Source organism: Mustela putorius, unplaced genomic scaffold (genome assembly GCF_011764305.1).
Source record: "Mustela putorius furo isolate JIRA1106 unplaced genomic scaffold, ASM1176430v1.1 tig00003836_pilon_pilon_pilon, whole genome shotgun sequence".
NCBI classification, from domain to species: domain Eukaryota; kingdom Metazoa; phylum Chordata; class Mammalia; order Carnivora; family Mustelidae; genus Mustela; species Mustela putorius.
Window position 1 is genome coordinate 12,758,693 of NW_025421989.1, and position 12,111 is coordinate 12,770,803.

Here is a 12,111-nt window from a genome sequence, read left to right on the forward strand (position 1 = left end):
AATGCCCTAAAGGTCCATCCATATTAATACAAATGGAAAGATTTCTTTCTTTTTTTTTTTCTTTAAGATTTTATTTATTTGGGCGCCTGGGTGGCTCAGTGGGTTAAGCCGCTGCCTTCGGCTCAGGTCATGATCTCAGGGTCCTGGGATCGAGTCCCGCATCGGGCTCTTTGCTCAGCAGGGAGCCTGCTTCCCTCTCTCTCTCTCTCTGCCTGCCTCTCCATCTACTTGTGATTTCTCTCTGTCAAATGAATAAATAAAATCTTTAAAAAAAAAAAAAAAGATTTTATTTATTTATTTGACATAGAGATCACAAGTAGGCAGAGAGAGAGGGGGGAAGCAGGCTCCCCGCTGAGCGGAGAGCCTGATGCAGGGCTCAATCCCAGGACCCTAAGATCATGACCTGAGCTGAAGGCAGAGACTTAACCCACTGAGCCACCCAGGCGCCCCTTTTTTTTTTTTTTTTTTTTAAATGACTGAGCAATATTGCATTATGTATTTATATCACATTTTCTTTATCCATTCATCTGTTAGTAGGCACTTAGGCTGTTTCCATATCTTGGCTATTTTGAATAATGCTGCAGTGAATATAGGAGTGCATATGTATCACTTCTAGATAGTGATCTCATCATCTTCAGGGATATACCCAAAAGTAGGATTCCTAGATCACATGCTAGTTCTGTTATTAATTTTGAGAAACCTCCATATTGGTTTTCACAGTAACTGCTGATTTACCTGCCCACCAACAGTGCCCAGTATTTCCCTTTTCTCTACACCCTTGCCAACATTTGTCACCTCTTGTCTTTTTGATAATAGCCATCCTAACAGGTGAGATGACATCTCATTGTGGTTTTGATTTGCCTGTCCCTGAGTAGTAGTGGTGTTGAGCACCTTTTCATGTTCCTGTTGGCCATTTGTAGGTCTTTGGAAAAATGCCAGTTCAGGTCTTCTGTCCATTTTTAAATTGGATTATATTTGTTCTTTTGCTCTTGAATTGTGTGAATTCCTTATATATGTTGTATATTAACCCCTTACCAGGTATATGGTTTCCAGGTATTTTTACCCATTCCATAGTTGCCTTTTCATTTTGTTGTTTCTTTTGATGTACAGAAGCTTTTTAGTTCAGTGTAGTCCCTCTTGTTGATTTTTGCTTGCGTTGCTTGTGCCTTTTGGTACCATGACCAAAATTTCCAAGACTGCTTTCAAGGAATTTTTTTTTTATTTGATATACAGAGAGAGATCACAAGTAGGCAGAGCAGCAGGCAGAGAGAGAGAGAGGGAAGCAGGCTCCCCGCTGAGCAGAGCGCCTGATGCGGGGCTCGATCCCAGGACCCTGAGATTATGACCTGAGCCAAAGGCAGGCTTAACTCACTGAGCCACCCAGGTGCCCCTCAAGGAATTTTTTACCTGTGTTTTCTTCCAGGAGTTTTTATGGTTTCAGGTCTTATGTTTAAGTCTTTAATTTTTGTGAATAGTGGTAAGAGAGGGGTCCAGTTTTCCCAACACCATTTATTGAAGAGACTGTCCTTTCCCCATTGAGTATTCTTGGCTTCTTTGTCAAGTATTGGTTGACCATAGTGTATGGGTTTATTTCTGGGCTCTCAACTCTTTTCCTTTGTGTCTCTGATTTTATGCTGGTAGCATACTGTTTTGATTGCTTTAGCTTTGTAATATAGTTGGAAGTCAGGGAGCATGGTGCCTCCATCCAGTTTTGTTCTTTCTCAAGATTACTTTGGCTGTTCCAGCTCTTTGGTGGTTCTATTCAAATTTTAGGTTTGGTTTTTTCTATCTCTGTAAAAATACCATTGGGGTTTTGGTAGGGATTAAATATAGATGGCTTTGGGTAGTGCGGACATTTTAATAATACTAACTTCTGATCCTTGAACACAGATATCTTTCCACTTTGTGTTCAAGTTTTTCATCAGTGTCTTAGTTCTCAGTGAGTAGATCATTTATATCCTTGGTTAAATTTATTTCTAAGTATTTTATTGATTTTGATGCTATTGTAAATTTAGGTTTTTTAAAAAAATTTCTTTTTCAGATATTTTGTTGTTAGTGTATAGAAATGCAACTGATTTCTGTATGTTGGTTTCACATTCTGAAACTTTGCTGAGTTTAACAGGTTTTTGGTGGAGTCTTCAGGATTTCCTGTATGTAAGATCATTTTGTCAGCAAACACAGTTTTACTTTTTCCTTTTTGATTTGGATGCCTTTTATTTTTTCTTGCCTAATTGCTCTGGCTAGGAATTCTAGTAGAAGGAAAGCTTTTAAACCTTTAATGGTTGAGTACCATATTAGCTGTGAGTCTGTCATGTATGGCCTTTATGACATTGAAGTATATTCCTTCTGTCCCCAACTTGTTGAGTGTTTATATCATGAATGGATGTTGTATTTTGTCAGATGCTTTTTCTGTACCCGTTGTGATGATCATGATTTTTCTCCTTTATTTTATCAATGTGGAATGTCACATTTATTGATTTGTGTATGTTGAACCATCCTTGCATCATCACAGGGATGAGTTCCATTTGGTCATGGTCTGTGATCTTTTTAACGTGCTATTGAATTTGGTTTGCTAGTATTTAATTGAGAATTTTTGCGGCTATATTTATCAGAGATGTTGGCCTACAGTTTTTTAATGGTATCCTTATCTGGCTTTAATATCAGGGTAAAGGCTGACCTTATATAAAATGAATTGGGGAGTGTCCCTTCTCTTCAGTATCTTTTTTTTTTTTTTTTGGAAGACTTTAGGAAGAATTGACATTCGTTCATCTTTAAATGTTTTTTTTTTTTTTAAAGATTTTATTTATTTATTTGACAGACAGAGATCACAAGTAGGCAGAGAGGCAGGCAGAGAGAGAGAGAGAGAGAGAGAGAGAGAGAGAGAAGCAGGCTTCCTGCGGAGCAGAGAGCCCGATGTGGGGCTCGATCCCAGGACCCTGAGATCATGACCCGAGCCGAAGGCAGCAGCCCAAACCACTGAGCCACCCAGGTGCCCCCATCTTTAAATGTTTGGTGGAGTTCACCCATGAGACCATCTGGGCCTAGGCTTTTCTTTGTTGCTTCCCTGTTTTTCAGTCCAAACCCCTTGTTTGTCCTAATGTAGTCTTTCACTGTGTTTGTCTAATGTGTAGTAAGGGTAGCAGATACTGCCTCCTCACTCAAAGGAAAGGTACAGAAAATACTTCTGATGCCTTTATGGACAGGTGAAATTAGGCGTTTACCTATAGTCTACCCTTTTCCAAGTAACTAGATTACATTCTGTTGAGAAAAGTGTTTATTTTAAAAGTTTCTTAGACAGGGCGCCTGGGTGGCTCAGTGGGTTGGGCTGCTGCCTTCGGCTCGGGTCATGATCTCAGGGTCCTGGGATCGAGTCCCGCATCGGGCTCTCTGCTCAGCGGGGGGCCTGCTTCCCTTCCCCTCTCTCTGCCTGCCTCTCTGCCTACTGTGATCTCTCTCTGTCAAATAAATAAAATCTTTAAAAAAAAAAAAGTTTCTTAAAATCTTAAAAAAAAAAAAAAAAGGGGCGCCTGGGTGGCTCAGTGGGTTAAGCCGCTGCCTTCGGCTCAGGTCGTGATCTCAGGGTCCTGGGATCGAGTCCCGCATCAGGCTCTCTGCTCAGCAGGGAGCCTGCTTCCTCCTCTCTCCTCTGCCTGCCTCTCTGCCTGCCTCTCTGCCTACTTGTAATCTCTCTCTGTCAAATAAATAAATAAAATCTTAAAAAAAAAAAAAAGTTTCTTATACAACACATTTATATTTAATGTTGTAAGGTCTCTAAATTAGTTCTAAAATGCACTTGATACATTGAGACTGGTCTGAATTTTTTTTTTTTAAGATTTAATTTATTTATTTAATAGAGACACAGCCAGAGAGGGAACGCAAGAAGTAGGCTTCCCGCTGAGCAGTGAGCCTGATGCGGGTCTCGATCCCAGGATCATGATCCGAGCCAAAGCAGACACTTAACGACTGAGCCACCCAGGTGCCCTGAGACTGGTCTGAATCTTTAAGAGCACCTCTTTTGAATGCTGTTTTGTCTTTGGGCATGTTTTATGATGAGGTGATGCTCATTTCCTGTAGCCTAACTTTGAAAATTCAAGTTTTTTTAACTTGCCACTGTAACCTAGGATTGTGCTAGATTGCTTCCAGGAAATTTGAACCCCTTATTAGCTCTGAGTTGTCCATATAAATGGAGAAGAGTATTGATGTGGAAAAGGCATATAGTCTATTTGTAGATGGCTTTGGAAGATGGACTTAAATGTGGGAGTCATTGCTAATTCTCCAGGGCAAAGCACCAGAGGACCCTTCTATGAAGCGCCCAGGCAGCTCGGATTATCTTAGATTGTTACCATTGAAACTTCTGTTGTCAGTGCTATGTGTCACCCTGGGTCGTGTTTTTTGATCATTAGTTTGGTTCCTTTGCTGTCATGTCTTACTTTTCCTAGTCTAAATGTGGCTGTCCTTGCCAAGTGTTGGTCTCATTCTATGCTCTTACCATGTCAGTGTCCAGCATTTGTTGAAGAGAGCGTTGGATTGGTGTTGGTTGACCCGTTGTTCTGTGATGCAGGCATGGAAGTCTCAGTGTCACGGTAGTTGCCACTTACTAACTTCCCAGTATGGGCCAGTTTTGAGCTCTTAGATGGAACAGTCTACCTGGATATTCCATCTTCGAGGAAAACAGCTATGAACATGCATTTAAAACTTTTGATATTCTATAACACACCAGGAATAATATTGTGGTTATCACAATTTCCAGTATTTGAAGTGTACTTTAGAGCCATGGCCCCCAGTACCCAAATCGGTCCAAATTGAATGTCCAAACAATCCATCACACTGAATTCTCCCACCTGCACTCCCCCCAAGCCAGTGCTTCAACTTCTGTTTTGTTTTCCTGCCTGTGTTAAGGAGAGAGATATCCTTGATACCAAGCTAAGAACTGTGCAGGTGGTGTTCTAAAAGAATGCTCTTTTTTCCATGGACAATTTCTCAAATGTAAGGAGAGGTAATTGGTGGATTGGAGCTAGTAGATATTTGTACATTTTATTTAAAAAAAATTTGTATTTATTTATTTGACAGAGATAACAAATAGGCAGAGCAGCAGGCAGAGAGAGAGAGTGGGAGAAGCAAGCTCTCTGCTGAGCAGAGAGCTGGACACAGGATCCCAGGACCCTGGGACCATGACCAGAGCTGAAGGCAGCCGCTTAACCGACTGAGCCACCCAGGCACCCCTGTTTGTACATTTTAAACATTTTACATCTAAAGATGTTTAAGTCCACAAAATTTCCTCAGTTTCAGGGGATTCGGTGGGTTATAGAACTTCAGCTGTCTCTGGTAGCCGAGGCTGGGTTTGCGTTCCTCTTTCTGTCACTTGTATCAGATAACTAATGTGTAACCATAGTATGTCCTTTTAGAAAGTCTTTAGGAATTGCTTTAAATTGTTTACCTGGAACTCAGAATATTTCATTACTTTTTTTCTGTAGCTTTCTCTTTATATGGATAAGTTTGAAGAATTCCAGACTACGATGGCAAAAAGCAATGAATTGTTTACAACCTTCCGGCAGGAAATGGAAAAGGTACTTGCATATTTTTAGTAGAATATTACCTAAAAGGGAATTTATATAAGAAGCTGTTTTTAAGCACGAACACGACCTGGATGAGTTGCTGTTGTTATGGTACAGTCTTCATTTCTTCTCTGACCCTCCAGTGGCATCCCATTTGGTCATTTTGCTCTTGGTGTGCCCCATGTAGCTAGTGGTCTCTGTCCTTAAATACCAGCTTTATTAAAGTGAATTCCTGTATTAAATACAACTTGTTGTTACACTATAAGTGGTTTCTTTTTTGTTGTGTCTTTTGTTTTATTCACTCAGTTGCACCCCGCCCCTCCTTCCCAAAGCTCTGTGTTTTTGGAGATTATTTGAAGATATCCAAGCCTGGAATAGTAATTACACCTTCTGGTTGGTTGATTTCATACATACACACACACATACACATTTATGTATATTTATATTTATGTATTTTTATTTACATGTAATATAAATGTCAGTGTTTCCATCTTTTTTTTTTTTTTTCCTAAAGTAATCTCCACACCTTACATGGGGCTCAAACTCACAAACCTGAGATCAAGAGTTACACGCTCCACGGACTGAGCCAGCCAGGTGCCCCAGTGTTTCTACCTTTAGTTTTTTTTTTTGTTTGTTTGTTTGTTTTAACTATTCTCCAACTAAATTTTTTTTTTTAAAGATTTTATTTACTTGACAGATCACAAGTAGGCACAAGCAGGCAGAGAGGAGGAAGTGGGCTCCCTGCTGAGCAGAGAGCCCGATGCGGGGGCTCGATCCTGAGACCCCGAGATCATGACCTGAGCCGAAGGCAGAGGCTTAACCCACTGAGCCACCCAGGCGCCCCTTCCGCTAAATTCTTTCTCCTTCAACCAAACGCATTCTTTATTTGGCTTCTTTTTAAATTTTCTTGTCTACATTAAGGAAAGCAATATCCTTGATAACCAAGCTGAGAACCAGAGTATATCCATCCATCCATCCTTATTCTGTGTGGCATATTCCCCTTAAAATGGGACTTTATGAAGTGGTGGTGGGTTGGGTAGAAGTACAGCATTGCCTGGCACTTCCTAAGCATCCAGTAGATGTTCGTCGTGAGTATCACTAGGTCTTACGTAGTGGCTGGGAGAGTGGGCTCTGGCTCGTGTCCCAGCCGCGTCCTATAATGTGTGGCTGGGGACAAGCTGTTGAACCTTTCAGGGTCTTCTGTATAGATAACAAGCAATTACCTCCATAAAGTGGAGTATTTCAGACAGTGCTTAGCCGTGTTAAGTGCTCAAATTACCACCTTCCGGTATTTTGGGACCCAGGCGTCGGAGAGTGCGGGCAGTGGTGCTTTAGCGCGGCCCGCCGGTCCTTCCAGCCGAGGGTCCCCGCACACAGCGAGCGCCCTGTTAAGGCTGAACAGATTAAGACAGGCTCTGGGGGCCGCTGTCCTTGCTACTTGCAGCTTAGAGATCGCGGTCGGTCAATAATCGACCCAGATCTTCGCTCTTCCCGTGGCCTCTGTCCCACCCTGCCTTGTGTTACGGTTTTGTGGCAGGGCGCTGGCTCTGTCGGATCCTCGTTTCCCCTGATGGCACCGGGCTCGCTGCCCCGCGTGGGGTCGGAGCGGGGGGGGGGGGGCGCAGTCAGCCGTGCGCGGAGGAATCTTGAAAAGGGGGCTCGGGGCCAGGCAGAGAGCGCGGTCTCACTGTGAATTTCTGAAAACTGGGTTCTTACAGGTTTAAGAATGTTCCGCTTATTTGGGGGCTCATTTTCTCTTCAGCGAAACCTGACGTCAGTCTTGCAGAGTTGGGAGGATGCCCAAAGCTAAGGATAAAACGACCCTTTTTTTTTTCTTGGTCGCTAGAATGTTCCTGAAGTGACACTGCCTGTAGTTTTGAAACGGATGTGGTCTTGGATGTTGTGGTAGATCATCCGTTCTGAATCTTCGCAGGGAGCTTGGACACCCCTGTCCTTCCAAGAACCAGACAGATTAGTGAATAGAAGACCCCAACTTGGACATGTTTGCGTCCAACCCGGGGAGGGGTCTCTCCTGGTCAACCCCAGGCCGAATGAAAGGCGCGCCCCGGCCCAGGTCCGAGTGGCCAGTGTGCGCGGTCGGACCGCTTCCTCCGCGGGCCGCGGCCTCTGGAGCGGGGAGCAGGTTCCGCGTCCCGCGCTGCGACAGCCCCTCCTTCGCTTCCCGCCGCGGCCTCTGTGGGTGCTGCCGGGGGCCGCGCGGCCGCCCACCCACAGGCGCCGCGGTCCCTGCGCGAGGCGGGTGCAGTGAGGGGGCGGGGGGAGCCTCGCGGCTCTCTGGTGGGACAGGTGGAGAGATGGAACTTAGAATTTACATTTGCAACTGTGTTGATTGACAGATGACAAAGAAAATTAAAAAACTGGAAAAAGAAACAATAATATGGCGTACCAAATGGGAAAACAATAACAAAGCGCTTCTGCAAATGGCTGAGGAGGTGAGGTGGTTTCCCACGACTCAGGTGTGTTCGTCGTCACGAGGACGGAGCTGCCGCCGCCCCACGCAGGGCAGGGCCGCGCGGGGACAGCACTGCCAGAGTGGAGGGCTCTGCGCGGAGCCGGGGCGCGGACGGCGGGGCGGGGGCGGCCGTAGAGCGGCGGGCTGTCGCGGGCCTGCAGCTTGTGAACTCCGGGGTGGCAGGGGTCTATGCGGTCTGATCGCAGAGTTCTGGGGCCGGTTTGCAGGAATCGGGTGGGGCTGACGTCGCCGCCGCGGGGCCCAGCTCCGGTGATGCCGAGACCGGCCCCGCTGCCTGCCTTCCTGCTTGGACGGGCTTCGGAAAAGGCGGCAGAGGAGGGTTTTTGCCGGCCGAAGTGTGTCGTGTGCACACACGCAATTTCCCGGCTTGAATCTCGTTCTCACCTAAATGGTAGAACAAGAGAAATCTATGTGGAAAAGAATCCTTTTCTGTGTTTAATCAGGCCCTTAAGTTTCTGATCTTTAGCTTTGTGATGAGTATCTTGAAATTTCCTTAGTAAATATTCCTTAGATCAATAGAAAATGCTTTTAAAAGTGCATGTCGGTTATTCCTCTGGCCCCCGGGACGGCGGGGAACCGGTCAGTACCAGCTGGTGCGCGGAGACGGGCCGAGCAGCAGCGTCCGCGCAGGTGCGGGGGAGGAGACCGAACGCGGCCGAGCCGTGATTGAACAAGTGGTTTCCAGTGCGGCTCAGGTTCATTTGTTTGCGTCCCGTGAACGGACTCGTGTTCAGCGAGGTTACGTAAGCCCTCTTTTTCCCTTCCAGAAAACTGTCCGTGATAAAGAGTACAAGGCCTTCCAGATCAAACTGGACCGGTTAGAGAAGCTGTGCCGGGCGCTCCAAACGGAGCGGAACGAGCTCAACGAGAGGGTGGAGGTCTTGAAGGAGCAGGTCTCCGGGAGAGCTGCGGGCGAGGATCTAGCGCTGCCCGCCACGCAGCCCTGCCCTGGCCCGGAGGCCCCCAAGGAGCTGAACACTGCTTCTAGAAGCGCCCCGGGGGGCCCCCTGGACGCCGCCCCCAGGCCTGCGAAGGAGAAACCAGCCAGGTCTGCAGGTGCCGTGCCGGGCATCGAGTCCGTGGACTGAAAGGAAGTATGATCACTGTATCGAGAGCTCTATTTTGTGTATAACTTTCTGTTAGTAGTAACTATTGGTTTTGTGGTGAAAATTTTCTTACTTTTTCTACCATATCTGTATTTTCTTAGAACTACTGGACTTACGTGGTACAGGAGGCTGCTTAGCAGTTTTGAATAGTTTTCCTCTATACATTTTCCTCAGCCGTGTTGCACATCTGCCTCATTTCCCTTCAATGGAATGCATGTGACCATCACCTTGTCCTATTTTCCCTGTTCCTTGGACAGAATTACTCAAATTTCACTCAAGATAGGGCCGATCATCACAAGGGAACTTTGTTCTGATAATGGTTCCCTGATGTGAACACAATATTGATTCAAACATCCCGCCCCTCCATTAATACAACTAAAAAAAAAAAAAAAAAAAATCAAGATGATTTAGTTTTATCTAATAGCCCACTTTAATGCCAAGTAAAAATAAACTAGGGTTGGGTCAGAAATAAGCATAGCATCTTTGATTCAAATTAGCTTTTTGATAATATTTATATCAAATTGACATGGCTGCAAGTCTCAAATACTCCGTTTTGGCAGATGTACATAAAGGTGTCACTTTTACAGTAGTAGATATAGACAAATCATTGGACAAACAAAACAGGCTTAATGTTTGTGACTAAGAACAATCCTACTGCTTTGGTTTCAGGTTAGGACTAGAATCCATGTTTGAGCTTGGACCACCTAGATGTTCACTCTGGAGTATGGCGGCTTGTTTTGCTTCCAGTTCGGGATTTGGGTACACATCCTCCCCTTCCCGCAGAAGGCAGCCATTGGTAGTTGTCATTTTAAGACAATGAGGGTTAAGTTCATGTCTAGCTTTCATCAAGCAGAAGGCCCTCCGCTACCCTGCTGCCCTTCTAGCTACTTGAAATTGGGTGTTCAACCGTTTGCGAATCCGCCAGCGAAGTTCTCCAGATATTTTAAAAGGTAATTTGAATTGTGGATCATGCTGAAATGGGTTTTATTTATAAAACAGAAAGACTGGAACCCACACTTTTAACTTAACTGTGGGAAGACTTGGTAGAGAGTTTTTAGTAGTCAAGATCGATGATGCTTTTGGTCTGGTTCTCACCCCTTTTCTTAATTACTGTCTTGTAAGAAAAGAGCCAGTAGTAGGATCAAGGTCTCTATACTCGGACTGGGGGAACTTTCCATATGAAGCACGTTACTTCTCAATTAGTTTTCTTTGTTCTTAAGGATGTTGAATATGGCTGAGATATGCAAAAAAGTCAGGTTATACCATGCAAGCTTGAACTTTATCCGTGATAAAATTTGCATTGAAATAATTTATGAAATAGGCTCTACTAGAATTGATATTACCACATTCCACAGAGCAAAACTATCAAACTGACACTGAAATTGCTCAGTGGACTGAATCAAAGTCCACTCTGTCCAGTTAAAAGGGTTTTCTCTTTAAAAGTGTCTTTGTAAAGTCCTGTCATAATCATGGTCTAAAGTGGGTTGAATGAATTGAACGTTATCTCCTAGAAGCTTCCGCCGCCATTGGTCATAGGAATCAAGGGGCCAGAGAGTGGAGGGAAAGAAAACCAGAGCCGGTTTTCTCACGACGGTCAAAAATGAGTCGGAAGCTAAAAACAAATATCCCCTCCTCCGACGGCCTCGTATAAATACTCCTTTCTGCTACTAGATGAAATGTTGGACTCCTTTCCCCTAGAGGAATGAAGGTATTTATCAGAAATATAACCTACTTTACAATTAGTACTAATGATCCCATTTCACAAGAACTCCGCTGGATGTACAGCTCTTACTGCTGAAGCCATTCGTGTAGCCCACCACGTTTCTTTGTGGTGCTTGTCCTGTGTGGAAGATGTCGTTCTTGGGACGCGTTGCCTATTCTCAAGGGCTTTCTAAAGCGATGTGATTAACAGTCCTTGGCCTGCTGCTTTCGGCTTTGACTATGTATCTGTAGCTAGATGCGATCATGGTATTTAAAGGTCGACTCTGTCGGGACGCATGAGGGGTCCTTGCGCAATCCTTCCCCCATCACCCTGTGAACACGAACAGGCCCCTCTGCAGACCCCCTCCTAAAGCGATCACCTCGCCAGCCCAGTGTTGTGGCTTTGTAGCACGCCTTGTGTCCACCGTGTTCTAGAACACTGTCCTGCTGTTCGGCTGGTCCAGAAAAGGTTTAAATGTCACATTCACTTCAGCTGCATCTGTCGCATCGTCATGGGATCTTGCTGTGTGTTACTTGTAGTGGCCATAGACTCCGAGGAGCAGAGAATACTTGGGTCTTGGATCATGGACCATTTCACCCTCAGACTTGTTAGGAGTACATTTCTTGGTCTTGAGACCAGTGTTTTTTAGTTATGTATGCAACTGCCTTTATTACACCTGGTTATCACAATCCAATTCTCAGGTGTTGCAGAAAAATCTACCTCTTTCAGACTGTAGATGGAAATAACTGTGAAAAACAAAAGATGCAGAGATCTTCTAGTTTGTGCTAAACACACGGCTTTATTTTTACAGCCCACGTCTTTCATGAGGATACGAATTGTTCAGAGGCAGTCTTGTTTTGCTTTTCAAAGACATTTTGTAGAGATTTTTCACTAATGTGAATCTGATTTTATCTACGCGATTCTGTATAGATTAAGTAAATATGTATGATAAATTTGACGGCATCTGTGTCTCCTTCCGTTGCCCATGTGACCTCACCTGTCGAGCCACTGCAAGGACTGCCGCACACGGTTGGGTTCTCAGGCCTTAGCAAGGACGGAGCACCAGCTCACCCCTGGGACTGGGTGGCAGAGGACTCCTTTTATGTAGCCAGACCTCTGTGCATACTTTTTTGGGTATTTTTTGCACCTTTGGGGGCGGGGGGAAGACCCTAAAAAAAATCCTATAGTTTAGCTGTTGTCAAACTGTTTAAAAAAAAAAAAGGATGGGGCGCCTGGGTGGCTCCGCTGGTTGGA

The 12,111-nt window shown here is 44.8% G+C and overlaps 1 protein-coding gene across 1 annotated transcript in view; it reads left to right on the plus strand.

The window, feature by feature from the left end:
- TXLNG (taxilin gamma) overlaps positions 1 to 11,815 on the plus strand; it is a 57,846-nt gene extending 46,031 nt beyond the window's left edge. Inside the window, exons 8-10 of the mRNA XM_004758904.3 lie at positions 5,475 to 5,567; positions 7,913 to 8,008; positions 8,817 to 11,815. Coding sequence (XP_004758961.1) covers positions 5,475 to 5,567; positions 7,913 to 8,008; positions 8,817 to 9,137 — 510 coding nt within the window. The 3' untranslated portion in view covers positions 9,138 to 11,815. The remainder of the gene's footprint in view (positions 1 to 5,474; positions 5,568 to 7,912; positions 8,009 to 8,816) is intronic.
- The last annotated feature ends 296 nt before the right edge of the window (positions 11,816 to 12,111 follow it).